The following is a 26,768-nucleotide window of genomic DNA, read 5'->3' on the forward strand; positions in this document are numbered from 1 at the left end:
AAAAAAAAAAAAAAAAAAAAAAGTCTTCCTGGCAAAGTCCAGCAATATTTACAGCTGATGAACAAAACTGAAATAAGTGAGAATCAGGCAGGGGCCTTCCTTGCCTGGCCGGGCCAGGAACTGGAAGCCATTCCGCTCATCTTGAGAGGCAAAGGCTTTCAAGAAGAGTCCTTTCTCTTCTTTCCTTTTGCACCTAATTACAAAAGAAAGTACCTTCTTAAAATCAAACAGAACCCTTATGAAAATTACAAGTGCTAAGTCTCAAAAGCTTCTTGGGATAAAAATTATAACCTTGTCCAACATTTGAGGAAAAAACGAAGAAAGAGGTGAAATGGCCAAGGCCTGAATTTCGTGTCAACGGATGCATTCATGGCGTTAGCATCCTCCTCTGGTCTAGAACCGTTCCCAGGTGCTGGAAATTATGATGTGGAGGAAAAAGAAGTTGGGCGGGGAGGGGGCCCACTTGCTGAGGGTCTGAAGGGTTCCGTCTTCCCTCACCAGAGGAGTGGGGTTCGCATAGATGGAGCGTCTTTTTTGTTCCCGTGTGACAGGCTTCCTAACAGAAATAAAGAGCAGAAAAAGGAAAACAAGAACTAAGACGCGTCTCCTCTGCATCCCGGCTGTCTGAGGTCCTTACGGGGCCTGCACAGGCGGACCACGAGCCCCGGGACCGGGGAGCAGTGTCGCTGCGGCCTCCCCCAACCCCGCTCCAGGCGACAGGCACCCACGTGGCCGCGGGAGTGCGTGGGGACCTTGCGCAGACCAGGAGCACCCGGCCCCGGAGCGGGAGGCGCGGGCCAGTCTCAGCCGGCCAGCTCCGGGCCCGGCGGGGCACAGGGCCTAGGCCCGCAGGGGCTCTGAAGGCGGGGAGGCCTCGGTGCGCCTCCTGCAGGCAGCCCCAGGGCTGGCACGCGAGGCAGGGCCGAGTCCGGCACCAGGCCTGAGGCTCCGGGTCCGCGGCGGGCGGGGAGTTAAGTCTGCAGCGGGGCGGGGCGGGGCGTGTCCCGGCGGGTCCCCCGGGTTCGAAACGAGGCCTGGAGTCGGAGTCTGGGCCCGGGGTCCGCCTCGGCAGGGACGAGGGTTCGAGCCGGGGTCCGAGGCCCGGGTCGGGTCGGAGTCGGCGGGCGGGTCCGGGGCCTGCGTCCGAGGGCGCGTCCGGGCAGAGGCGACGGCACGCGCCCCAATTAGCCGCGGGCCGGGCGGCGGGGCCGCCCTATTGAGGGCGAACAAAGGGCGCGACCCCGGGGTCAGGAGTCGCGGGCGGCAGCCGCCGCTTTGTTCGGCGCCTGTTTACTTTGCCCAAGCGGAGCTCACAATATATTGACTAAAGCGGATTAGGGGGTCGAGCCCCGGAGGCCCGGGCGGGCTGCTGGAGGCTCCGGGGCCCGCGCGACCTCTCAGCCGGGCGCGCCTGGTCGAGTCAGTCCCCGCCGCCCGGGCGCCCCCAGCCTCGCCTCCGCCCCGCTCTGACGGGGAAACTGAGGCTCCGGCCGGCCGGGCCCGGGAGAGGAGGCTGTGCGGCCAGCGGGCAGCCCGGGACCGCCCGGAGCCAACCGGGACGTGGTGGGGTCGCCCCGGGCCCTGCATTTTAAAGAATTCTGCCCGTCCCGATACCGTAGGTCCTGGGAATTCATTTTACAGGGAAGCAAGTCGCACTTGCCTGAAGGCTAAGAAATATTAGTTGGAAACATGGACAGATTTTTCCATATAACAAAATCCTGGCACATTATGGTTAAGGAAGAAAATTCTAGTCTCTTAACACAAGCGATGTGCTCCTGGCGTGAGTAGGCAGGTGACCTAAGAGTGCAGAGAAATATTTTAAGGGCAATACAAGCTTAAAAAAATAAATGTTTTCTTTCTTTTAGAAAAATAATAAGGCAACTGATGAGTCTAAATAAACCACTAGGATTCCCACTCAAAGACCACAATTTATTAATCTGACACTATAAATCCAGGATCTATGGACTTCTACAGTAATAAACTTTCAGAATCTTTTAAATTATCTTTAAAAAACCAAACAGGGGAAGCAGAAAACTCAAACTGAAAATCAGGCCCCATGTCATCCAACCAAGGATCCAAGAAGAAGACGGGCCTTTTCCCCTCTTCTTGATGCTATTGTTTAGGGAACAAAAACACTTCTCGAGTCCACACAAAATCTTAAGTGAGATTTTTCTGCCCTGGTGTACAAGTATATGTGTTTGGTTAGAAAACTCACGTAGTATTTGATTAATAAGCTACCAACATATAAATCTTTTATGAAAGAAAGAACAATATTGACTTACTATTCCTATTTGTTGGCCTAACGAATACTTCTGCTACGTGTATCATCCATCCCCAACGACTGAAAGAAAGCATGCCATTTGTCTCTGTTTGTCTATCGTTCTATAATGAGTCTTTAAAAATAGTTTTTCCCTGATTAAAAAATGCCACGTGTTTAAGGAAGGCACAGGAAAGTGTAAATTATGTGCAATTTAAGAATAAAATATAAAGATAGATATTTAAGATACAGATAATTTCAGTAGTAAATAAAAAATATGGGTTAAGTATAAAATACACAAAAAAAGGAAAATTCACCTACATGCCATGATCCAGAAATAATATTCTGTTGTAATTCCCTCCCAACTATTGTTCAGCACACATGTGCATACACAGTCATATCTTACATATGTACATACTGTAGGAAGGTATTGTATCCCATACACACCCATGCCATTCCAAACTTTTTGTCAACACCATTTTATTATTTATTTATTTATTTATTTATTTATTGAGATGGAGTTTCACTCTTGTCACCCAGGCTGGAGTGCAATGGCATGATCTCGGCTCACTGCAACCTCCGCCTCCCAAGTTCAAGCAATTTTCCTGCCTCAGCCTCCTGACTAGCTGGGATTACAGGCATGAGCCACCACACCTGGCTAATTTTTATATTTCTAGTAGAGACAGGGTTTCACCATGTTGGTCAGACTGGTCTCGGACTCCTGACCTCAAGTGTTCCACCCGCCTTGGTCTTCCAAAATGTCAACACCGTTTTAAGGGTGACACAATGTTCCATTATTTCGCTATGGGATAATTTACTGTCATGTCCCCCTAATATGTCTATACTGTAATGAACACTGCAACCTATGATCTCGCCTATGAAGTTTGTCTGCAACTTGGGTTATTAATAAATCTCGAATGATCTATTGTTAAGACGTTGAGGCCACTGCATTATTCTAAGGGGGTTAAGGTAGACCCCATAGACTTCATTTCTCCTGTCACGAATGTACTCGGCTATTCTAGAAATGCCTTTGGATCAGTTACTCAGAAGGCAATAGGGAGGTCTGTGTGGTTCCCCCTCCAGAGGCCTGGTTCTGTGGAACTTTTTCCTGATGGACTTGTGGGGTCGGCCAAGGCACGTGCATGACTGTGACATGGTATTGGGGGATTGTGCCCTTGCACTGAAGGTCTGGTGGATTTCTGCCTACCAAACCACTTGGCACTAACCCCCAACCACGCGGCGGGTGTAAGTCAGGGCCATAAAGCTGAACACCTTGGAAACGTTATCCTAACAGTTCCGATGAAACTTTGCATGTCTAAGAAGTGGTTTGTTTGATTTGGCCCGAGCATCTTTCTTTGCTGAGAATTCAAGTATCGAAGCTGCTTTTTATACGCTCTCCCCTGCTCCCCGCAGTCCATGCTGCAGTGTTCTGGCTTTTCTGTTGGGGACGGCCTGCCTGCATCTTCCCACCTCCCAGCCCTCTCCTGCACGGGAAGACCTAGTGTGCTCACCTCCACAGCTCGGGCCCTGCGAGATAATGGGTTTCATACCACTCGCTCCAGCTCCCTGACGCCCTGAGCCCACCTGCAGGCCTGGCTTTGCCGTGGGGCTGTGCTGGCCGTGTGTCTGGACTGCCCCAACAGGGCTCCCAGCACAGCAGGACAAGGAGGCTGGGTGCCGTGAAACCCGAGGTCTTCTCCCTGAACACCCAGACCCTGGGCCAGGCCCTCCTGAAGGAGGCAGTCAGAGAGAAAGAATTGCCACTGAGGACCAGAAAAGCCAAGGTGACAAGGAGGGACCAATCACAAAAGCCCATGGAGTTATCTGAAAATAGATGCTAGGAGAATTGATGAAAGCTGCTCGGCAGAGAGCAGAGCCGGGAAGGAAACACAGGAAAATGTGACCAGAGCTTGTCTCTGCGTGGGAGAAAGGATGAATAATTTTTCCCTTATGTGCATTTTTCTGTATTTTCCAAATTTTCTATAGTGAGCATATGTTGCTTTCATGATCAGAAAAGGACTATATTACTGATATGATTATATATATTATAAGTCCAATAGATATAATTCATTATGAGAATTAAATGAATTATTGTTAAGAGTTATGAGATTAATATAAACAACCATCGTCGTGTATTGCCAGAAAAGTTATTAAGATGATAGCAGTTGTTCTTGTGTCTCCAGCACATCCCCCTTCAGAGAAACTTTCAAATAGAAAATGAAACTGGGCATCTCTGCTATGCAAATATTGGTGGCTGTTGTCATATTCCTGCAACAGCCCTTGACAGTGGGCTGGGCTGGGTGCTGTTCTCACTTTAAATCCGGAGAGCTGAGGCTTGGAGGAATAAAGGGAACAGCCCCAGGACTTGAACAGAGCCCTTGGGTCACCCATGTCCCTACTGTAGCTTCCAGGCCATTTCCCCTGGGGATCCAATGTGTTTCCTGTTGTCCCCAGTCTTTTAAATTTTTTCCACTGTTAGAGGTAGTACCAGCAGCCAGGGTGGAACTGTAGTTCGTGAAGAATGCGTTGGCTTGCTTTAAAAGAATGGTATTTGTACGGGTCTCTAAAATACTCGAGGGCCACCATCGGGCTTGTGGGTCATGCTGGGAAGTGGCCCGGCTGCCTGTGACAGTTTTTCAGCCAGGCAGGGACTCTTTTCCACACGATGACATTGGAACTGAATGCCACACTCCTCCTTGGAAGAAAAGATTATGTATAGGACAAGAACTCAGGACATGTGTGTGGAAGAATCTCTGTGATACGAGCCCAGCCTGAAAGAACTCTTAGGCCAGAAACACCCCTTTTCTGACCTTATTTTTGAAAACTGGGCCATTTCCAGCCCCTAATAACGGAGGGGGACCAATCTCCAAATTCAATGTACTTGATCTTAAATATCTTTCTTTAAAAGTGAGTTAAAAGGCAAACTAGCATGCTGTTGTCTACTCTAAAAGGCAATTTCTAAATTTGGATTAAAAAAAAAAATTGTACTCTAGCTTGAAAATCCAGTGGCTCTCAGAATGCAAGTGAGATACACCACTCTTTGTGCTAAAATCATCTTAAGCAGTTTAAAATAAATCAAAACAAAATGATGTGAGCAGAGCATATGTCTCCCATCCCTTGTTTTTCGAAGGCCGAGTGGGCCGGGCTGCCTAGCACAGACCGGTTCCGTCCGAGAGCCGCCTGGGCCCCGATCCTGGCAGTCAATTATTTTAACAGAAGGCCACAATGTCTCCTGGACCAAAGAGACCTAGGTCTTTTACTCTCCAAAGATGGCCTCGGTTCTAGACAAGGATTAAATTATGAAATAAATCATTCCAGAACATAATCAACAGGTAAGATTAATAAATTAAGACATTTATTTCCTCCAAGAAAATGTCTGGCACTTGGAATTTCTAAGATTTCTAAGCTGCAAGTAGATGCACACCATTTTCAAATAGATCTTATCTTAATTCCTTCATTCCTCAACACCGGGCACAAGCAAAACATACATCTGCCTTCATAAGATAAAAAACATCAAAAAAAAAAAAAGCCAGAATGCAGAATCTTTGCAGAGATTTTTTTTTTTAATTAAAAGAGAGACTGATAACTTCATTTTATACCTTTTCAGGGGAAGTCACCCTCCTCCCCATGAGTCAATAATTTAATGTCAAATCGCGGCAAAACAGCGAATTCCATCTCTGAGGCTCTAGAAGCTCAATCTAGAAGGAGAGATTTTAATTGTAACCCTAAACAGCAAATGCTGACATTTGTCTTGCTTTCAGATAGTCTCCAGACTGGGCCAGAACATGACTAATTTATTTTATCTTATCCATCTATCTAGGCACAGGATTAAAATATTTATATCAGTCTGTTCACTTTAAAATGTGCAGTTACAGACACCAGCTTCAGGGCCGCTCCTTAATTTTTCACAGTTTTGGCTTTTCATTGTTTCCAGAAATGCACAGTCCTTGAATGGCGAATACTTGCAAATGCTGATGAAATCTTTAAGTGGGGAGCCTCTAACTAATATGAAAACCTCCTCTCTCAGGCTGCATGGATACTGCCCAGCCACGGTGACGGAGCTGTTCCAATGCCTGCTTCCTGAGACAGGCCGGTGAAACCATGCAGGCTTGAGCCGGGCTTCTAGAAGGAGCACGCCTCTGGCCAGGGTGGCTGGTGGAAACCAGAGCCTGGCCAAGGGAGCCCCGGCCAGGCTGCCAGGTAGGCAGCAGGCGGCAGGGGGTTAATGTGGGGAGCGGGCAGGGGTGGGGTGGGAAGCCAGCTGGGGAAATGGGGGCTGCAGGTCCCAGCCCGACCAGGCGCAGACACAGGGGGCTCTGTCTGCCTGCCCGCTGCCCTGGCACTGTGACTAACCGCCCCACTATTGTGAGTCTGAAGTCAGGCCTTTGTGTCGTCCCCTGGCGTCTGGGAGCACAGCCGAAGAACCCTTTCCAGCAGCCCCCCTCATTCTGGAACCTGCAGCCCCAACATCCATCCTTTCAGCTCTCAGGGTTGCTTGGGGCCGATGAGCCAGTGGAATCATCCCTTTCCCTGGCCAGGAAGGGCCACCAGCAAAAAAGAGGCCGAAAACCAGTCTCCCCTACTCTGGGTGGGGAAGTGGGGGGCACAGGGACCTACGAAACCTGCGTGCCCGCCACGGCAGCCCCTTCTCCACATGCAGCAACTGAGCCATTGAAATGGGGAGAGGCCAAATCGAATATGGAAAAAATGGCAAAATATCCCATTCACAGTTTCATACAAGCAACACATTGAAATAGGATTTTGGAAATTTATATTAGATTAAAATGAATTTTAGTACTAAAGTGAATCTCACCTGCTTACTTTCACTTTCCAAAAATGTGGCTATTAGAAGATGTTAAATTACAGATGTGGCTTGCATTTGTGGCTCACGTTGTTTTGTGTGAGCTCATGGATTTGGGGGCACTGGGACCTTGAAGGCTGCCTTCTCCTAGGGAGACAATGGTACTTCCCACCCATCATTGTCAGGAAGACAAGGCCCTCGCAGCCATACTGTCTCCTGACCCTGGCCTTGCATTCCCCTGTTTCGAGAATTGGGACTTACACACACAGGTGTCTGGGAATCCTTTGTCAAACACTGGCATGCACACGAGTATGCCTGCACACCCACATGCACATACATGGACACGTACAGACACACACAGCCCTGGCTCCTGTCTGCCGCAGGCTGGAGCAACCTGTCCCGGCTAGCCTTCATGGGGGCCAGATTCACAGGGCACCCAGATGCTCCCTACCCCACCCCTGGACCCAGACATCTGAGCCTTTGTCCTGGGACAGACAGGACCAACCCAGGCCACACCTGCCTTTCATGGGCCGGGGCACTTTCGGCTTCCTGGTTCCCTTCCTCCAGGAATACTAAAAATTCTATTTTATGACTGCGTCAAATTAAAGACCAATATAACCAGGTCGAATTCATTATCATATATTCATTATTTTTATAGTCGTTTTTTCTTATGATTTTAAAAGAAATTAAAATGACAACATTTCATGGGCCCTAGGCTCTGTGCCTTGTGGGCATGTGGGCCCAGACCATCCCGCTGAGATCCCACGCCTTAAACCCATGCCCCTGAGTCTCACCCAGTGAGGAGCACAGGGGGCTTGCCTGCCATTTGTCCAGTGACCAGATACCTTGTGAACTCATTGCTTAAGTCCTGCCTTGAATGTACAGTGTGTGAAGTCCTCACCAGATGCCAGAAAACGTTCCACATTATTTTTAAAACAGAAATTAGTCAAGAGGAAGGCCTGGGATGCCAGTGTGGTTGAAGGCCCCAAGTCAGTGGGCCCCAAGTCAGGGGGCCCCAAGACTCCCACACGGTACACGGCTGGGGTCTCCAATCAGGGACCAAGTTTAACACCAAGAACACCAAGTTTAACACCAAGAGGAGGCCAGCAAACAGGCGTGCTGCCCTGGGTAGCGACTGGTACGGTGAGGTGCAGCCTCCGAAGGCACCAGGCCCCTTCCGCCTCCCATCCTCCACCCCTGCTGCAGGTGCTGCAGGCCTCCCCACCGACCCCGTTCTGGATGGAGGTGCAGAGGAGGCTGGGCTTTCCCGCGTCCCCCAGAACCGGCATCGGCTGCTCTGGCCTTTCCCTTCCCAGGGTGCCTCGGCGCCAGGCCAGGGCCCAAACCCTGCTCAGGAAGGAGGGCCGGTGCAGGAGATGGTTAAAATTCTGCATCCTTTTTGCATCCGCCTCCAGAGGAAGCGCTGCTTTTTTTTCGCCACCCCCCCACCCCCACCCCCGAAGCAGGAGGAGGGGGGAAAAAAGCTGAGAGCAGCAATTTGCAGGCCTTGGGATGTTTTTCTCCTTGACAGCCCCGGGCCCCGCCTCACTCCGGCCCTTCCTCCGACTGCGCGCGGCTGGCCCTGTGGCCACGGCTCCGCGTGGTGTCTGCCGCTCCTGCCTGGCCCCCTGCACACGCGTCCTCCGCTCGGAGCCCAGGCCAGCCCCAGCCGGCAGGGAGGCCGGCTAGGGGCAGGCAGGCAGCGATGCCCGCGTCGGCCGCAGCTGCCTGGCACTGCCCTCCTTTGTGCCTGCCTCCTCTGCCAGCCTCCGCTCCAACCCCCCACCCCCACGAGGCCTGCTCCTGGGCCCGGCCGCAGGGCCTGCTGCCCGCAGAGCTCCCACCCTGCGCCCACTTGGGGTGCCCTCACCTTCTGGGCCCCCGGCTCCTGGCCTCAGGTCCTGCTGGTGCCCAGGTCGCCCGGCCCCGTCCTCCGTGCTCTGCGTTCGCCCCACCCTGCTGCCCGAGCTCGGCGGCGAGCCTGGCACCGTGCCAGGCTGCCTGGGAGCCCAGCCCGGGCAGGGCGAACTTTCCGGCGAGAGTGTGTATGGGGGGGGTAGCTGCGGGGTGAGGGTGGTGCCAGGGGAGGGAGAGGGCCCCAGGTGCCTGGTGGCCAGCCCCGGCCCCAGCCCCAGCCCCTGGCCAGCCTGCGGGGGCCTCCCCTGCCTCCCGTCTCCCGAGTCCCACAGAGGCGCAGACAACACCAGCGCTTGAGTCCCAGCAGCCATGTGCAGGAGCCGGCAAACAAACAAAAGCCCTTATTTATTTATTTAGTTCACACACCCAGATAAGGAGGCGCCTTTTGTGCACATAATTTCACACACATCAGAACGGAGGCGATGCCACGGTACTCCCCACAGCCCGAGAGCCCCGGACAGCAGCCTGGCCCTCATGAATAATTGCATCGCCTCGGCCTGGGCATTTCCATATTTAAATTGGGCAGCAGCGTATGATTAATTAAGAAGGAAAAAGGCAAAAAGGAAGAAAAGCAGTGGGGGTGGGGAGCCGGACACTCTGGGCAGCGTAATGTGCCAAGGTGCCCGCGGCTGCTTAACTCCTCCCATGCCAGGCCTGAAAGAGAGGCCACAGCAGGGGCTGGGAAGGGAGGCTCCCGAGACCCTCGGCCTGGAGGGCAGCATGCCCTTTGCTGCCATCCTGTGTCGAGTGCCACCCCAGCCTCACATGCTGCCTGGGGAAGGTTCTCTTCTTCCTGTTCATATTCCGGGCAGCTCACCATTGCTCAGGTCAAAATGTGCCATGCCAGTGCTGGGGAAAGAGACACACTGAGGCCCCCGAGTGGGGCACTTCCAGTGGAGACTGACTTGTCCCTTGCCCTGCACAGCTTCACCCCACACCCCTGCCACATGCAAGCTGCAATGCTGCCCTGCCTAGGAAGACTCTGCGACCCCTGCACATTCTCACAAGCTCCTCCTCCAAAGGGCTGTTCCATGGATCTTCTGGCCCTGAAAGCAGCCGGCCTGTTCCAGGAATGGGGCAGGAAGGCCCGCTCCCCTTCTAGAAAGATTATAAAAGTGAGTGCCAGGGAAGACTATATTCCCAAGGCAAGAAGTGGCCCTGGATTTAGAGTCTGGCCATCACCAAGGTTTGGCCCTATCCTTTGCCAACTGTGTGACCTGAGGCAGGTTATCTGGCCTCTCTGGGCCTCGGTCTGCCTGGCTGCAAAATGGGAATGATATGAATGCCCACTATGCCTGCCCCGTGGGGTCCAGGCGAGCAAGAGTGGCTCCTGGTTGGCAGAGAGACTGCCTGAGTTCCCAGAACCCTTGTCCTTGTGGTGGGCTGAAGTTTGAGCCAGAACAAGTCCAGATAGACCCAGGATCATGCAGCTCTACCCCTGCTGAGGCCCCAGGACAGTGGTCAGAAATTTGCTGAGAAAATAATCTGAATTCTTGTGACCAAGAGTGTCCTAGGGCCACCAGGCCTGGCTTGGCTGTGGGGGGCCCATCTGCCCTTGAGTGTATGCAGGGGTGCGTGGAGTGGAAGGGCTCTGGGGCAGGACCAGCTGCCCAGCAAGAGCCTCCTAGGTGTCCTCTGGGGTCTGGGCAGCAGTATTATCACCCCCCTTTACAGCTGGGGGAACTCGGGCACAGAGAGGTCAGGAGCATACCTGAGATCACACCAAGGTGGGGGCCCTGGGATTTAAGAGCAACCCAGCTCCCGTCCCAAGGCTTTTCTTTTCTTTTTTTTGAGATGGGGTCTTGCTCTGTTGCCCCTGCTGGAGTGCAGTGGCATGATCATAGCTCACTGCAGCCTCAACCTCTCAGGCTCAAGTTATCCTCCTGCCTCAGCCACACCAAATAGCTGGGACTACAGGCATGTGCCACCATGCCCAGCTAATTTCTTCTTTAGTTAACCTTTGTTGCTCAGGTTGGTCTCAAACTCAAGCTAATGCAGTCTTCCTGCCTCGGCCTCCCAATGTGCTGGAATTACAGGTATGAGCTACTGTATTCAGCCCAAACCCAGGGCTCTTAACCAACCTACTACGCACTGTGCTGGCCCCCAGTCAAGGGAGAGAATTCACGTCAGGCAAAAATGTTTTACAGAGAGGCAGCTAAGTCTGTTCCACAATGGAGGACACAGTCCCCCTCACAAACCACCCCACAGATCGAACCCCAAGGAACTCTGCTCCTACTTGTGCCCATGGGGCAAGGGATGCAAAACACCAGGCGAAGGAGCTCGGAGGATGGCACGCTTCCAGAGAGCTGTGTGTCTCTGGGAAAACTAACACACCTCTCTGGGCCTGTTGCTACAGCTTTACCATCAGCGATGTGACTGCAGGCCTTCTCGGCCGCCTGTCAGCGGATGCACAGGCCTGTGCACAGGGCTCCACAGGGACCACGCCGGCATCACTGCACACCCACCCTCCTGCTCATGGGACAGCCCATTCCCACCCGCTTCTCACCAGCCACAGGCTCCTTGGGAGGGGCAGACTCTTCTCCACGGACAAGCCACTGCCCCTTTGAGGGCCCCAGCTTTTTTACCTATGAGATGAGGAAACAAATCTTCACTTCCCATGGGACTTGGGGGATGAAAGGTAACCTCCATAAACCGGCCCCTGGTGTGGGGAAGCCACCCAATAGATGACAGTCCCTCCCGCCTTCCCCCTAGGCCCAGAGCTCCGCAGAGTCCTCAAGCTGGTGTCCCTCCAGGCCAAAACACTGCCACCCCCTGGCCAGTGCACTACAGGGTGGTGGGGATGGGGGGCATCTGTGGAAGACAACACAGGACTTGGCCTGGGGTCCTGGGCAAGACCTCTGTGACCTCAGTTTCCCCGGATCCCTCCAGGTGTGACCTTGTAGATGGCCTCTATTCTGGACTCACAGCTACTGAGGACGAGGAAGAGGACACTGCAGGCATTCCTTCAGTCCCCTGGGGAGGTTCAGGTGCTCAGACTCCCTGATACCACCTTTGCTGGGCAGAATAATGTCCCCAAGATGTCCGAGCCCTAATCCCTGGAACCTGGGAAAGTGTTACCGCACTAGACCAAAGGGACTTTGCAGGTGTGTGATTGAGTTAAAAATCTGCAGTGGGAGGGTAGCCTGGATTAGCCACGTGCACCCAATCTAGTCACACGAAACCTTAAAAGCAGAGACTCCTTTCCTGCTGTGGTCAGAGACAGAACGAGGGGACGCTGCTGGCTTTAAAGATGGAAGAAGGGAGGAGGAGCCAAGGAGCAGGTGCCACCAGAGGCCAGAAAAGGCAAGGTATGGATTTTTCCCCTGGAGTTCCAGGAGGAACTAGCCCTGCCAACACCTGGATTTTAGCCCTGGGAGCCCCACCTCAGACATCTGACCCCCTTGACTGTAAGGTAATAAATGTGTGTTGCTTAAGCCACTAAGTCAGCCATAAGTTGTTACATGGCTGCCACAGGAAACTAACAGGCCCTCCCCTCTGGCCCAGACATGCCCAGCTGCCTGTGAAGGGGAAGAAGGACACAGCCCTCATCGATGTGTTCACACACCTTGCTCCCCTGCTGGGCTGGCCCTGGGGCCGCAGACCTGATCCCTGCTCTCAGGAGCCTTTGCCAGCTGGGAGATGCCCGCAGAGCCTCCCCTCCTGCTGCTGCTGCCCCATCCTCTCCTCTTCCTCCTGCTGCTGTTTGTTGAGTGCTCCCTGTAAGCAGGCACCAGGCTAGCATCCTCCTCCCAACCCCGGCCTGACAGGCTCAGTGGTCAGGCCACCCCAGCAGCCACACTGTGGACCCCCGAATCCTGCCCATGGTTTGGCAGGACAAAGGGTCTTTTCTATTGTGAGAATGTGACCTCCTCACAATAAGGGCAGCATGGAGTTTCCCTGGGCCAGTGCCTCAGCCCATTGAGCCTGGGGTCCTTGTCTGTACCGGGGGATGAAGGTAGCACCTCACAGATGGCAATAGACACAGCCAGTGCAGGGCAGGCAGTCAGCGCTCCAGACGCACTTCGAGTCTTTGCCTACGGTGCCAGTCAAGTGAGTTGTGGGAAAAGTCAGGTTTTTCTCTTGAAAGTCAGGGCCGGGTGCAGTGGCTCATGCCTGTAATCCCAGCACTTTGGGAGGCTGAGGTGGATAGATCACAAGGTCAGGAGATCGAGACCATCCTGGCTAACATGGTCAAACCGTGTCTCTACTAAAAATACAAAAAATTAGCCGGGCATGGTGGCACGTGCCTGTAGTCCCAACTACTTCGGAGGCTGAGGCAGGAGAATCACTTGAACCCAGGAGGCGGAGGTTGCAGTGAGCTGAGGTAATGCCACTACACTCCAGCCCTCGATGACAGTGAGACTCTAACTCAAAAAAAAAAAAAAAAAAAAGAAAGAAAGATGCCAGGGCTGTGGTGTGGGACCATCACTGCACGAGGCATGGGGGCTGAGGTACTTGGACAAGGGAGTTTTTCAGAGACCACCCCAAGAGGGCTCTGGAGCCAAAATGTCACCTCTAATGACTTAACTGGGAGTCCCACCACTAAAGCTGGTTTCATCCCCCTAGGAAGTAATCAGGAAAGTGCAGACAAATGTTCCCGAAGTGTTGCCTATAATGGGGAAAACTGGAAATAACTGGGAAGAACCCAACGGCCTGATGATAAGGGGTTAGTTAAGGACTTCTGTCCAGTGGAATGCTAAATAGTCATCAAAATTCATTTGCAGGACCGTATCTTCTGACTTAGGAAAATATTGTGATAAAGTATTAATGAAACAAGCAGAAGATAAAATGATACACCTAATAAGATGCTAATTTTGCTTAAAATATGTTTTGACAGACCAGGTGCAGTGGCTCACATCTGTCATCCCAGCACTGTGGAAAGCTGAGGCAGGTGGATCACCTGAGGTCAGGAATTCGAGACCAGTCTGGCCAACATAGTGAAACCCCATCTCTACTAAAAATACCAAAATGAGCCAGGCATGGTGGCGCGCGCCTGTCGTCCCAGCCACCTGGGAGACTGAGCCAGGAGAATCGCTTGAACCCAGGAAGGAGAGGTTGCAGTGAGCCGAGATTGCACCACTGCACTCCAGTCTGGGCCACAGAACGAGACTCCATCTCAAAAAAAAAAAAAAAAAAAAAAAAGTTTTGGCAGAAGCTGGGTGAGGCCTTTCCAGTGGCTATCTCTGAGTGTGGTTTCATAGGTGATTGAAAAATGTTTTTCTTTTGTGAGGACTCAAAGTGTTCTAAAATTAGCATGGAACATCAATGATGGAAAAAAACAAAGAATGGCAAAGATAAGGAGTTGTACTCCTTCACTGAAGCTGCCTTTGGTCCCTCCCTGGGCCTCAGCATGTGGCACGAACACGTGTGAGGGGCAGGGCTGGCTTTGTGGGTTTATGACCCGTGCCACGGCACGGGGCCCTGAGCTTAGGAAGGCCCTGCACTCGGAAGGGCCCCAAGCTCATTTTAATGCACACCATCGTCACCATCTTGTAACTCTCAGGCATTTTCAAACCAGGGCGTCACATTTTCACCTTACCCGGGTCCTGCAAACTCTATAGCCGGTCCTGGCGAGGAACCCTGGGTCTCAGAACACCTTGACCTTTCTCTGCAGTTTCCTGAATACAGCAGCCAGCTTTCTGGAGTAGGTTTATTTCCCATGCAGCGACTCCTTATATTTTGTCCAGGCTTTCCAAAATCAGGGGCCCAAGGACACGAACCTCGGAAAATTAAAGCATATATTGGCTGTCCCCTGGGACAGTGGCTGCCTTGTTAGGAGGTGGGTGGGGTCACCAGCACAGCCCTGGCATTGCTAAATGGGCTGTCGGCAAAAAGAGGAAACAGGGCTCTGTTCTGTAAAAACATGCATGAGCATTTGCAGTGCTTTTTCTGGAGACTGAAATCTTTCTGTACACCTCACCAAATTTTCAGAAATTTGTTATGAGGTATGTGTTTTCTCCAGTAAAACCAGGTGCCTCTGACTCAGGGGCACTGTCTGTGGACCTGCCCTGCATCTCTTTCTACCAGTTAAGGCTCAAGGATGCCTGGGTGACCCTGTCCTACAGCTACTACAGCCACACTGCCAGATAGGTGGTGAGCTACCTGTCTCTGGAGGCATTCAACAAAGGCTGCACAGGAAACACCTTCTCTGGCATTAGCCTAGAGAAGCTCACCTGAGGGTGCCACTGCACAGGGCATCTGGCAGCTTCTAAGGCAGAACCTTGTCATCTTACCTCTCTGTGCCTAGTACTCCATACAGGAGTATAGGTGTGGGGAGGTGTTCAGTGACTGTTTGCTTTAGGGTATGGAAACAAGCACCAGAAGGTGGTGAGGCAAGCGATGCAAAGTTGACATGAGATGCAGGAGAGAAATTCCTGAGCTGCTCAGAAGCAGGTGATGTGTGAGAGAAGCCAGCAGCCACGGGCCGCTGGAGCAGCAGCCACTGATGCTGAGTGCCTGCTGTGTGCTAGCGGAGTGCTCCATATTCACAGGGATTGTCACCATTCTCCCAACAATGCAACTGAGACAGAACTCTTTTTTACTCTTTTTTTTTTTAGACAGAGTCTTGCTCTGTCACCCAGGCTGGAGTGCAGTGGCACAACCTCGGCTCACTGCAACCTCCGCCTCCCGGGTTCAAGCGATTCTCCTGCCTCAGGCTTCTGAGTAGCTGGGACTACAGGTGTATGCCACCACACCTGGCTAATTGTTGTATTTTTAGTAGAGATGGGGGTTTCACCATGTTGGCCAGGCTGGTCTCAAACTCCTGACCTCATGATCTGTCTGCCTCGGCCTCCCAAAGTGCTGGGGTTACAGGTGTGAGTTCTGCCTAGCCGCCAGAACTCTTATTAAGCTCCTTTTATGAGTGAGGAAACTGAGGCCTAGAGAGGTGAGGTTATCCAGCTAGAATGAGGTAGCGCTGGCAGGCAGAGGCAGGCCTGCCTCAGTGCAGAATTGTCCTATAAGCCCAGGCTTTTCGGCATGCTACGGCTCCACTGCCTGGGACATGAAGAAAGTCCAAGTTCAGGTTCACTCTCTGCATCCTGTCTTTCCTTCATTATACCCTGAATGAATGGGCATAAAAGCTCCCGCAAAGGGTTTGGGGATGGAGCAGGTCAGGTTCCTCATTTTAGGGAGATTTTAACTTTAAATGGGCTCAAGCAAGGGTTAGTTACCTGGACAGCTCATGCCTGTGGAGGCTGACCCTCCCCATGGTGCTGGATCTGTAAGATACAAACTCTCCTGCCTCCCTGCTCCCCAGATCCACAGGGTCTCCTGCTCAAATCTCCGGCTGGGGCCAGGGTCACTAAGAAATCTGCCTTCCTTTGTACACTAACCAGTTCAGGCGTACACAGGAGTTGCAAACTCGGGGTGGGGGCATGGGTTGGGTTCAACCCGAGAGTGTTTCCTCTGTCCTGCAATGTGTTCAAATTTTGGACATTTCATGTACAAATCTGGATTTCTTCCAAAGTCAGAAGCTTGGACAGCCCCAGCCCTTATCCTCATGGTAGCAACAGGCTGGAGCTGACTGAGCACTCTGTCCCCTGCCATCACCGCAAACCCCCTCTGTGCCCCAGCTGACGCCTGCAGGCTGCCCTGTGACAGCCCTGCCGGAGAGTCCAGGGACATGGTGGGGTGACCCGCTCAGACTCTGGCTGGCCAGCCCTCTTGGCTTGGGTGCTCCCCTAAGGAGGACTTTGGGAGCATAGGCACCCAGGGATGGCGGCAAGTTAGCAACTGTCTCTGGAAGGCTGGGGACCTGGCCACCGCCGGTAGCAAGACCTGATAGGTGGTCCCTGCTGTGGTTGGGGGCACCTGATCAAACTGGGAGGCTTGTGGAGGCCCAGGCCCAGGACGGCTCTGTGAGTTTCCAGGGCTTTGCCACCACCCACTGGTGGGGTAGGTTTCTACCCCAGGAGTGCCCCTCAGGGATCAGAACACTCACGGGGACAGAGGCCTTGTCTCAGGCAGACAGAGGGGCATGCAGAGAAGCTAGCTGGAGGTATGGGCTGGGCCTGTTGCAGGCAGGAATTGGGGCGGCAGCAGAGTCCCCCACCTGCTCCCCAAGGAACAGGCCCTACAGGGCCCCAGCTTCTCCTCCTCCCCAGGCCCTATCCATGGCTGTCCTGTGACCCAGCACCTGCCAGGCTCACTTGTCACTGTGGCTGCCCCAAGCAGAGCCAACAGGACAGTTGGTGACCAGGGTGTCTTGCTCAGAAGGGTCACCCAGGACGGCTAGTCACTCAGCGTGGTACGGAGGGTGGGGGGGATCAGGAGCAACTTCCACCTGAGCCCCAGGACCCAAGCATTGCAGCTGTGAGGGGCTTGCCTCCTTGTGCTGTCGGGGGTCCCTCATCCCACAGGCCCTCACCTCCTGTGGTGTCCCTGGGCAGCTTGACCTCGGAGGGTCAACACCTGAGGACCCGAGGGGCATCCATGCCCCCTCCTCCTTCCCTCCAGCCAAAGGTGGGGGGCAAAGCGCAGGGAAGAAAGCACCAGGAGAAAACCACAGAGCTCTCCTTTCCCTTTTAAGAGCCCTGATGACCAAAACCCAGAGCCCGAGGGGAGGGAAAATGTCGGGACGATTCCCTTCCGAACTTTCCGAGTCTTTGTTTGGAAGGCTGCGGGCTGACTTCACCGGGCCGGGCCGCGGGCTCAGCCGTGCGCTCCCGTGCAGCGGCCGAGGAGCCCTGGCGCCCGCCGCCCCGGACACGCCCTCGTGGTCGAGCCACGGACCCCGACCTGGACCCCAGCGCCGCCGGGCAAGGGCGGGAGGGGTAGCGCTTACCAGATCGTCCCGAGCGCGCCGCGGTCCAGGCGGGCACAGCGACGGTCAAGTTCACGTCCGGCCCGCGGGCTGCCCGAGGTCCCCGGGCGCGGCTGGGGCAGCGGGAGGCGCGGGAGGCCGAGGTCCCAGGTGGCCGCTGCAGCCGCTCCCGAGACGCTGCTGTCACCCCGGCCGCGCCCCCCAACTTTCTGCACAGTCGCGGAGCTGGAAGTTTCCGGGCTTCGCGGACGCTGGGCTGGGTTTCAGCCGCGGCTCTGAGGTTGGCAACAAAGAGGGAAAGAAGGAGGAAAAGCAGGCCGGGGAGGGGAGGAAGAGAAGCGCGCGGAGGCCCAGGCGCCGGGAGCCCCAGAACTTCCAGTTCTACCCAGAAGCTTTTTTCGTTGTGTTTTTCTCTTAAGAGGTAAACAAGCAAGTCCCACGCCCCAGTCCTGCTGGGGCCTTCGCCAGTCAGCGCTCTGGGCTCATCTCCCGGCGCCTCCTCGGGGCACCTGAGTGTTTTAAGCCCACTGCCAAGTGTTTTGGACACAGGTTTTTTGCGGGGTGGTGAGGGTGGGCACAAGATGCTTCCTAAAAGGTTGCTGGCACGCAGACCATGGCCCCAGTGACGGAGCGGCAGGCAGGGGCTTGGAGGAACACGCTGTCTTTGTCTCGTCCCCAAAGCACCCGGCCGTAGGTCACCCGTGATCCCTGGAGTGGAGGAACCGTTGTGACCCCTGGTGCTCCAGGAGAAGGGGTTCCATGCTGGGTCCTGGACCTAGGCCCATGGTGCCCTCAGCGGGCAGTTCTCCACCTTCGGGGATGATTTGCTAGCCTGGCCCAGCTCCCACAGCCCAACTCCCACAGCCCAGCTCCCCAGCACCACCATTTTCTACCCTCTTCTCCCTGCCTGGCTTCAGACTCTCCAAGGCCAGGGTCCTGTGGAGACACCTGGGCTGGGGGAGGCAACTGAGTGGCCCCAGGCCTGGGAATCTGCAAAAGTGGCCAAGCCACATCTCTCGAGACTGCAAGGGCCCTGGAGGCGCTGGGAGGCATAGATCTTCTGGCTGCCAGCAGGGCCTGAGGCCGTTGTCCGTGGGGACCAGGGCAGCTCCTCCAGAGCACTGTTTCAGGCTGGGGAGAATGGGGATTTGTTTTCTTGTTTTTTAAAGAAAAATGAACAAGGAGCCTGGTTGGGGATTGGGGTGGGAGGAATATTTGTCCTTTGTCCCCAAAGGCCTGGAGAACCACTCTCTTAAGTGGATATTTTCCCTCAGACGACTTCTCAGACATGATCCTCTCTGAGGTTGGTCCTGGGCTTCCACATATGATTCATGGAAGAGGCCTCAGCCCCAAGAGCCCCTGAGGGTACTGCTCACTCCCCTGGAAACTTCCAGAACCTGACGTGGGACTGAGGACATAGAGGTGATGGGGGTGGGCTGGTGGGGCACTGGCGGGGACAATGCGTGCAGCCCTTGTTTTCAGAGCTGCAGATGCTTGTCAGCTGATGGTTCATTTCCAGCATCCACAGTGGACCTCCTTTGGGGGAACATTTACCCGCCAATGAACCCAAGATCCTTTCCCAGAGGCGGCGGGATGAAGTTTTCCTTTCCTTTTCTTTTTTTTTTTAATTAATATATTTTATTTAAACCAATACATCCAAAATATTATCAGTTCAACATATGATCAAGATAAAGATTAATGAGATACTTTACATTTTCATACTAAATCCTTTTTTAAAATTTTTGTGAGTACATAGTAGATATAAACATTTAGGGATGAAGTTTCTTACTGTGTTTTCCTAGTAACAAGCACTGGCATCAGCTGTCATGATTTCTCCCCAAGGCCTAGGACGGTCAGCCTCGCATGCTCCACAGCAGAGTGACTGAAGCTCTATCGAGGTGTGGCACCAGCATGTTGACCTTTCAAGAGAATCTGCAGCCTCCCTGGTTTTTCACAAAAGCTCCTATGCAGGGCCTGGCCCTTTCCTGGGGAGGGAAGCCTGGCTGTGCCTCCCCCTGCATCCTCACCGGGAACTCCATTCCTGAGCTGCGACCGCTGTTTTTCAGATTGGAAAATGCCTTGGGAACGGCTCATCTTCCTGCAGCTTAAGCCCATTTGTTTTCTGACTGGTGGCCACTGATGAATACAGTGTGTCACAAAGGGAACTGTCACCTTAGTTCTGTCATACACCATCAATAACTCGTCCAGGGCTGACTTTGTGGGCGTTGTGGCTTGCCCCGTGGTAGAGGGTCTGTGTGCAGCAGGGCCCCACACTCAATGTTTGGCTGTCCCCGATCTTAAAATTCTCAGTCATTCTTGAACAAGGGAACCCATATTTTCATTTTGTTCTAGGCTCTGAGAGTTACATAACTGATCCTGATTTTGGCTGTTGGTCAACAGTGTCATAAGGTAAAATAAGGTAAAAATCTATGAGTTTTATATTTCTTTTCCTTTTTTTTTTTTTTTTTTTTTAAGACAGAGTCTCGCTCTGTCACCAGGATGGAGTGCAGTGACGCAGTGGTGCAATCTTGGTTCACTGCAACCTCCGCCTCCCCGGTTCAAGTGATTCTCCTGCCTCAGCCTCCCAAGTAGCTGGGACTCCAGGTATACACCACCATGCCCAGTTAATTTTTATATTTTTAGTAGAGTCAGGGTTTCACCATGTTGGCCAGGGTGGTCTCGATCTCCTGACCTTGTGATCTGCCTACCTTGGCCTCCCAAAGTGCTGGGATTACAGGCGTAAGCCAACACACCTGGCTGATTTTTATATTTTTTACTAAATTCTGTTTACAGAAATAATTCCGTATTCTATGTAAGTAAGATACAAATACTTGAACTGAGTATCACTGTATTTAGGGAAAATGTTCACCTTTAAGAGACAGGGGCTGGGTGTTGTGGCTCACGCCTGTAATCCTGGCACTTTGGGAGGCTGAGGCTGGTGGATCGCACGAGCCCAGGAATTCCAGACCAGCCTGGGCAACACAGTGAAACCCTGTCTCTGCAAAATATACAAAAATTAGCCAAGCATGGTGGTGTGCACCTGTAACTCCCAGCTACTCCAGAGGCTGAGGTGGAAGGACTGTTTAAGCCCGGGAGGTCAAGGCTACAGTGAGAGACCTTGTCTTAAATACAAACAGGCAGGAAGTCGTTATAAGCATAATACAATCCTGGGAGTTGGAGTCATCCCTGTCCAGCCTTGGCTTTACCACGTGGGTGCTGAGTGCTGCCTCAGGGACCCGGCTGTCAGCTCCCACCTGCAGGGTGTTCTGAGGAGCCAGCATGCTGGGAGGGCCTAGCAGGAGATGTGGCATAAACCAGGTATTTGATAAATAGAAAGTGCCTTTGATTATCACGTTTATCATTTGACATGTAGGCTCAGGTGCACTTTGATTATTTTTAATGTAAGTATATTTTATCTCTTCCCATTATAAAAGCAATACACACTGTTACAGATGGTTTGGAGAATTCGGGGAAAAAAAAAAAGAAAGAAAGAAAAAGAAAACATTCTCTCCTAGGTCCTCTGCTCCAGAGCCTCCAGCAGTCACAGTGTATTTCTTTACAATTACAGAAATAGATACATGACTGTTACATTTTAAAACTTTTTCTTTTACCTTGACTTATTTTTAAATGGAAACACTAGTGAGGCCCCACAGAACTGAGCAGAACTAATGACCCCCCATGTGGTGGAATAGTTCTGAGCCGGCCACACTTTGGATGCAGCCTTCCCCTGGCAACTCTAAACCCAGTCTCTGTGGCTGCCTGTTCACAGGGACCGTGGACTGTGATGTTTACAGTACGAAAGCACTGGGAGAGAACGCGACATCACAACGTGTCCTTAACCTGCCGCCGCCTCAGCTTTCCCATTTGTGACTTGGTTAAAAAAATTTTTTTTGACAGTTTTAGGCTCTTATTTTAATTTCCACAGGCTGTTGTAGAATCTGCTCAGCCAGGGAGGGGAAAGGAGCCGGCAATCAGGTCTCCTCCTGGGCACCTTTGTGAGGCCAGCTGGCGAGAGTGGGGGGTGACACTGAGGTCCCAGCAGCTCCAAATGCAGGCAGAGCCCTGTCCTCAGAGAAGGTCACAGCCTAGCCAAGCCCAGGCAGGTGGATGGGCCCACGAATGCACAGGAACCTGGAACGGAGGATGAAGGCAGGAAGCACAGTCTGTGACTCCCCAGCTCACTCTGCATTCGACCACTGGGGGCCCAGAAGCTTCAGGAAAGGTGCACAGGGCCACTGGGTCCCAGTACTCCAAACGGGAAGGTCTGGTCCCGGGACAGGGCTCCTCCCGACTCCCCTGTGCCACAAGCACCAGAGGTTCTGCAGTGCCCAGTGGGTATAGCAGTCCCCAAGAATGACCCAGCACTGAAGCTGAGCCAAAAAACTTGGGGAGCGAGCCACACCCCCTCACTCCCTCTTTGTCTGCTCCAGCCTTGCCAGGCGGTTGCTTTTCGTGGGAACCGGGATGTCCTCACCACCCTGTCCCGGGGCCCAGCACCATGTCTCTGGCCTGCTGCAGCTGAAAAAAAAAAAAAGAGAGAGATGTGTGTTCTTATTTGTTTATAAAAGAAAAGTGTTATCATATATATAACATATTATACCCCATGAATAAATACAATTATTTGTCAATTAACAATAAAGAAAATATAGCAAGCAAAAGGACTCCTCTTCCACAAAAAAAAAGTGTTCATTACAGAAAAGTACAAAAAAAAAAAAAAACAAAAGAGGATATTTAGAATTAAGAAAAAACTAAGAGAATATTTAGAATTGACAACTAAAAAGAAAACAATTACCCATGAGGTAATTACTGAGTGCATTTGCTTGAAAGTCCTTCTGCTATATTTTCCAAACTGTATGTGTGCATGTGTGTGTGTGTACACATATCTATATGAATGGACCGTAAGTTATAAATAAATATATTCATGTATATATAATCATTAGATCATACTATAGGTTATTTTACAGTCTTTGTTGAATACGTTGTAAGCATTTTATGTCTATTATTTCCTACAAGATTTGAAAATAAAATATAAATACCAGTTAATTTTGAAATCAACCTTATTGAAGTCTAAGTTCCATGCAGCAAAATCCCTTTCACCTCTACTGTTCGATGAGTTTTGACAAATGTATGCAACCGTGTGACATATCACCAAGATCAAGAAAGAAATATCTATCACCACAAAACATTCCCTAGAGCCCCTTGCAGGCAGTCTCTGACTCCCTGGCAGCCAGCAATCTGAATCCAACCACTGTAGATCAGTTTTAATTTATTAAAAAAAAATTTAAAACTCATGGAGTACGAACTCTTGCTCGGGATCCTGATATCTATGTTGTTGAGTCTATCAATGGCTCATTCCTTTTTACTGCTTTGTGGTATTTTATCATACGCCTATTGGTATTTGTTTGCCCACTCATCTACTGATGGACAATTGAATTGCTCCTGTTGTTTCTTTGTTTTTTCAGACAGGGCCTCACTGACACCCAGGCTGGAGTGCAGTGGTGCAATGTTGGCTCACTGCAACCTCCGCCTCCCAGGCTCAAGTGATCCACCTCGGCCTCCCAAAGTGCTGAGATTACAGGCGTGAGCCACTGTGCCTGGCCTGTTTCTGATTTTTAAAAATGTCTGCTATTGTCACTAGAACTTTGTGAATGCCAATTAATGTTTACAGTGTTTTAATAAGCAATGTCACCAGCACGTGCTATGAATGCCCACGCATGTGGGCACAGCCTGTGTGTTTCCTTCCTGGAGCACTTAAGATGCGGAAACCAAGGGCTAGGGGGTAAAGAAAGGAGCCAGAGGCCACACAGCTGGTTAGGAACAGACTGGGGGAACCCAACCTCTAAATCCCAGTATTCCAGGACAACATGCTGCCGCACTCTCACACACTTGCCTGTATTCAGAATTGCTTGTAATTTTCCCACACAGAAAAATTTCCATGAAAATCAAGTTGTGGGCTGAGAGATGAAAGGCAGCCTCGTGTTCATTAGGCAGGCTTTGGTTTGGTTCGTCCACTGAGCTCAGGAGTGTGTGTGAATCTGTTTTCATACACACACACGCACACACACACACGGACACGTTGCTCACACCCACCAACACCAGTGGCGATGATCCAGTCCAGATCCTTTCTATACTGCCTTCAGCGCATGAGGCCAGACTGACCCGGACAGGAGGCCCTGGCTTGGCTTCTGAGCATCCATTCAGCAGACTTATCCTAAAGGATGTCTGATGATTTCCCCAAATGAAATCTCCCCTCAAGGACAAAGTTCAGGCTGCTGGGGAGATTCAAAGGATGATCTCTCTGCAAAATGGCTGCTTCCAGAAAGGTGTCACAGAAGCCTGGGAGTGGTTGTGCTCAACAGAAGGCAGGGGAAGAGGAGGTGCTCTTTGGAGTACGGGCACCCTGGGAGTCTGTAGAGGATTCCTGAGCCACTCTACAATAGCTCAGCATTGAAACAGAGACAATATTTGATTTTGCTCACTTATTAATTAGCTCCTAGTTATGTGTCCAATGGGGCTATTTCCATGATCTTATGTAATCCTAAATAACTACTGTTATCCTGCTTTTACAGATGAGAAACGTGAGGCCCAGAGAGGTTAAGAAACTTGCCCAAGGCCACACAGCAGTGGGTATTCAGCCAGAATGCCCATTATTTGCAGACACAGACTTCTCATCTGAATTAGAGGTCTCTGCCCATTTGTGGCTAGCAGGCTCCAAAGAACACACGTTCACCTGGAGCTAGTTCGGGTAGAACCCTAAACGATTCTAGTGTGCTTGGAGGACACAAATGGTCCAGACCCCCACTTCCTGTTCAGGTCTCTGAGGGGCCTCCCTCCTCAGACCACACCCCACTGCCAAGCAGACCTCTAGCACTTGTCTTTGCCCCCATTCAAGAAGGCGAGTGTCTGCTCCCTGAGTTGAGCAAAGAAGAATCACCACCTCCCCTCAGCCCTCTGTCCGCAGCCTCCCTGGTCTTGAAGTCAGCGGGCCTAAGGAGACCTCTGTCCATGGGAGATGAAACCAGGAGAGGAAGTGCCCATTCTCTCAGAAAACATGTGTTTTCTGTTTACAGAGGGGCCTGTCCAGTTTCCATGCTTTGTTCTTTAATACGGAGCCAAAAGCAAATCAAATGCGCAGCTTCCGCTCTGAGGTACACTTGGAGGCTAGAAAGTCTGGACTGCTGCGGGCTCATTGTGCTGGGGTGCCCTGTCTGCTGCTGACGTCCAGCATACACCTACCTGGAAAGTCAAGACTTTCCCCCTCTGCCAGAAAACGCCAGACTGCCTCCTCTGCATTACAAGGGAGGGCGGGGTACAGAGGGGAGAGGCAGCCTCGGCACCCTGGGGGCCGGCTTGGCACTGTGAGTGAGCACCCTGGGGGCCGGCTTGGCACTGTGTGTGAGCACCCTGGGTGTGTTCTGTCGTGCACTTGCAGCTCTGCCACCACAGGCCCAGCAGGCTTGGCGCTACACACCGGCCATTCAGATCCTGGGCAGAGGGCATCCTTTCCCACCTCAAGCAAAGGGAGGCACAGTATTGGGAGATCTGGGGTAACAGGTGGGTGGGAATCTCCAGGGAACTTGGGTCAAGCTCAGGGATGCTGGGAGAGGGGCTTAGCTCTGGGTAAGCAGGTCTTCCAACTCGAGGAGGCAGCAGTGAGCTAAGGTAATCAACGGAGCTGACAAGCAGCTACACCTATTGAAGGGTAACTATTACCACAGGATGCCGGGTCCGCGCACAGGCTAACCGCTGAGATTCAGAATCAGGGATCTGGGTACAAATCTAGGCTGTGCCCCTTTGCCCTTCAGAGCCTCTGGCAAGCTGCTTCTCTGACCTCGGCCCCTCATCTGTGAAAGGGGCTGGCATGCACGTTAATATAGCTGCCAGGATTACTGAGATAACACATTTACGGGTAAGTCCAGGATGGCCTGGCACGTGCTTTTCAATACACGGCAGCTGCCGTTGTCATCTCGTGGCTTTAGACTTCACCGAAGGGGCACTCTGGCTAGAAACAGCTCACCAGCTTAGGCTGTGACAGCCACTGGAGAGGGGGTCCCACAATCCCTCCCACCCAGAGCAGACCCTGACTAGGACGGGAGGACGCCTCGCTGGGCCACACCTTCCTCCCTGTGCAAACGAGGTGACATCAGTCACCGTGGTTGACAACGGAGCCTAAGGTTCTGATGTCACTTTTCTGCCCGGGTGGTGGGTCCAGCGCAGGCTGAGACGCGGCCTGGCCCCCGACCCAGTGCACAGGGTCAGCCCTGGCTCCGCGCCTCCGACCTCTCGGGGGCTGCAGCAGGGCGGGGCCGCCTGCCCCTTTCATCTCCGCCTCCCGGCTGTCTGGCTTCTACGTCCCGCGCACCTGGGGCTGAACGGGGACAGCAAAAAACCATCGCAGGAAGCGCGCACAACCTCGTTTGGGATCAGCGCCCCTCCCGGGCGGAAGCCGCGGCGCCTTGGACTGGAAGGTCCCGCCCGCTCTTCCGTCCCGCCCCGGAAGCCAGGACGAGGGCGCGACGTGCGGCGCGGACGCAGTGCCGTAGCCAAAGGGGCGAGGCCTGGTGCGGCCGCGGGGCGGGGCCTTGGCGCGGCCTGTTCCGGAAGCCCAAGCGAGGGTGCGGCGGGCCGTGCTGACGTAGCGCCGCAGCTGAGGGGGCGGGGCCAAGCCTGGGGCCCGGCCTCTACGCGCCAGGGGCGGGGCCTCTGGGTGGCCGTCTCTTAGATCCCAGGCCGCGGGCTGTGCGGATGTTGCGTCACTGTCGAGCGGGCGGGGCCTGGGCGGGGCCTCTGCGCGGCCCGCTCAAAGCTCAGGGTAAGGCTCGGCTGGCGGCGGCTGTGGGGCGGGGCCTAGCTGGGCTGGGGCGGGGCCTGGGCGGTTCCTCCGTGCGGCTGCTGGCCGTGGGGCTGATTGCGAGCTTTCGCGCAAATTGGATCTCCACTTTAAACAACTTTTCCTGTATTTTTCCCCTCCCTAAACGAGGTAAAACCACCAGACGGTGGAGAATTTGTAAAACCTAGGCGAGTACAAA

At 52.8% G+C, this 26,768-nt stretch overlaps 1 protein-coding gene and 2 long non-coding RNA genes across 4 annotated transcripts; 2 read left to right on the forward strand and 1 right to left on the reverse strand.

The window, feature by feature from the left end:
• Nucleotides 1–5,862: 5,862 nt before the first annotated feature.
• Nucleotides 5,863–10,156, forward strand: LOC108514528 (PRR34 long non-coding RNA). The gene is given in 2 exon segments (XM_017850805.1): nucleotides 5,863–8,834; nucleotides 8,836–10,156. Coding segments are annotated over 2 exon segments (354 nt in total). The 5' UTR covers nucleotides 5,863–8,763; the 3' UTR covers nucleotides 9,119–10,156.
• A 7,605-nt stretch (nucleotides 10,157–17,761) lies between these two features.
• LOC108514530 (uncharacterized) lies at nucleotides 17,762–20,198 on the forward strand. 2 transcript variants are annotated; one of them, XR_001881236.1, is made up of 3 exons: nucleotides 17,762–18,160; nucleotides 19,014–19,161; nucleotides 19,542–20,198. It is a non-coding gene; the product is annotated as an uncharacterized LOC108514530 (long non-coding RNA). The 2 variants fall into 2 exon arrangements; XR_001881237.1 differs by having other exon boundaries at nucleotides 19,582–20,198.
• Nucleotides 20,199–20,212: 14 nt separating this feature from the next.
• LOC108514531 (uncharacterized) lies at nucleotides 20,213–26,207 on the reverse strand. Its single transcript, XR_001881238.1, has 2 exons — nucleotides 26,102–26,207; nucleotides 20,213–22,257 (listed from the first exon to the last, which is right to left on the reverse strand). It is a non-coding gene; the product is annotated as an uncharacterized LOC108514531 (long non-coding RNA).
• Between the last annotated feature and the right edge of the window lie 561 nt (nucleotides 26,208–26,768).

This window comes from Rhinopithecus bieti, unplaced genomic scaffold (genome assembly GCF_001698545.2).
Source record: "Rhinopithecus bieti isolate Rb0 unplaced genomic scaffold, ASM169854v2 scaffold_32081, whole genome shotgun sequence".
In the NCBI taxonomy this organism is placed as follows: Eukaryota; Metazoa; Chordata; class Mammalia; order Primates; family Cercopithecidae; genus Rhinopithecus; species Rhinopithecus bieti.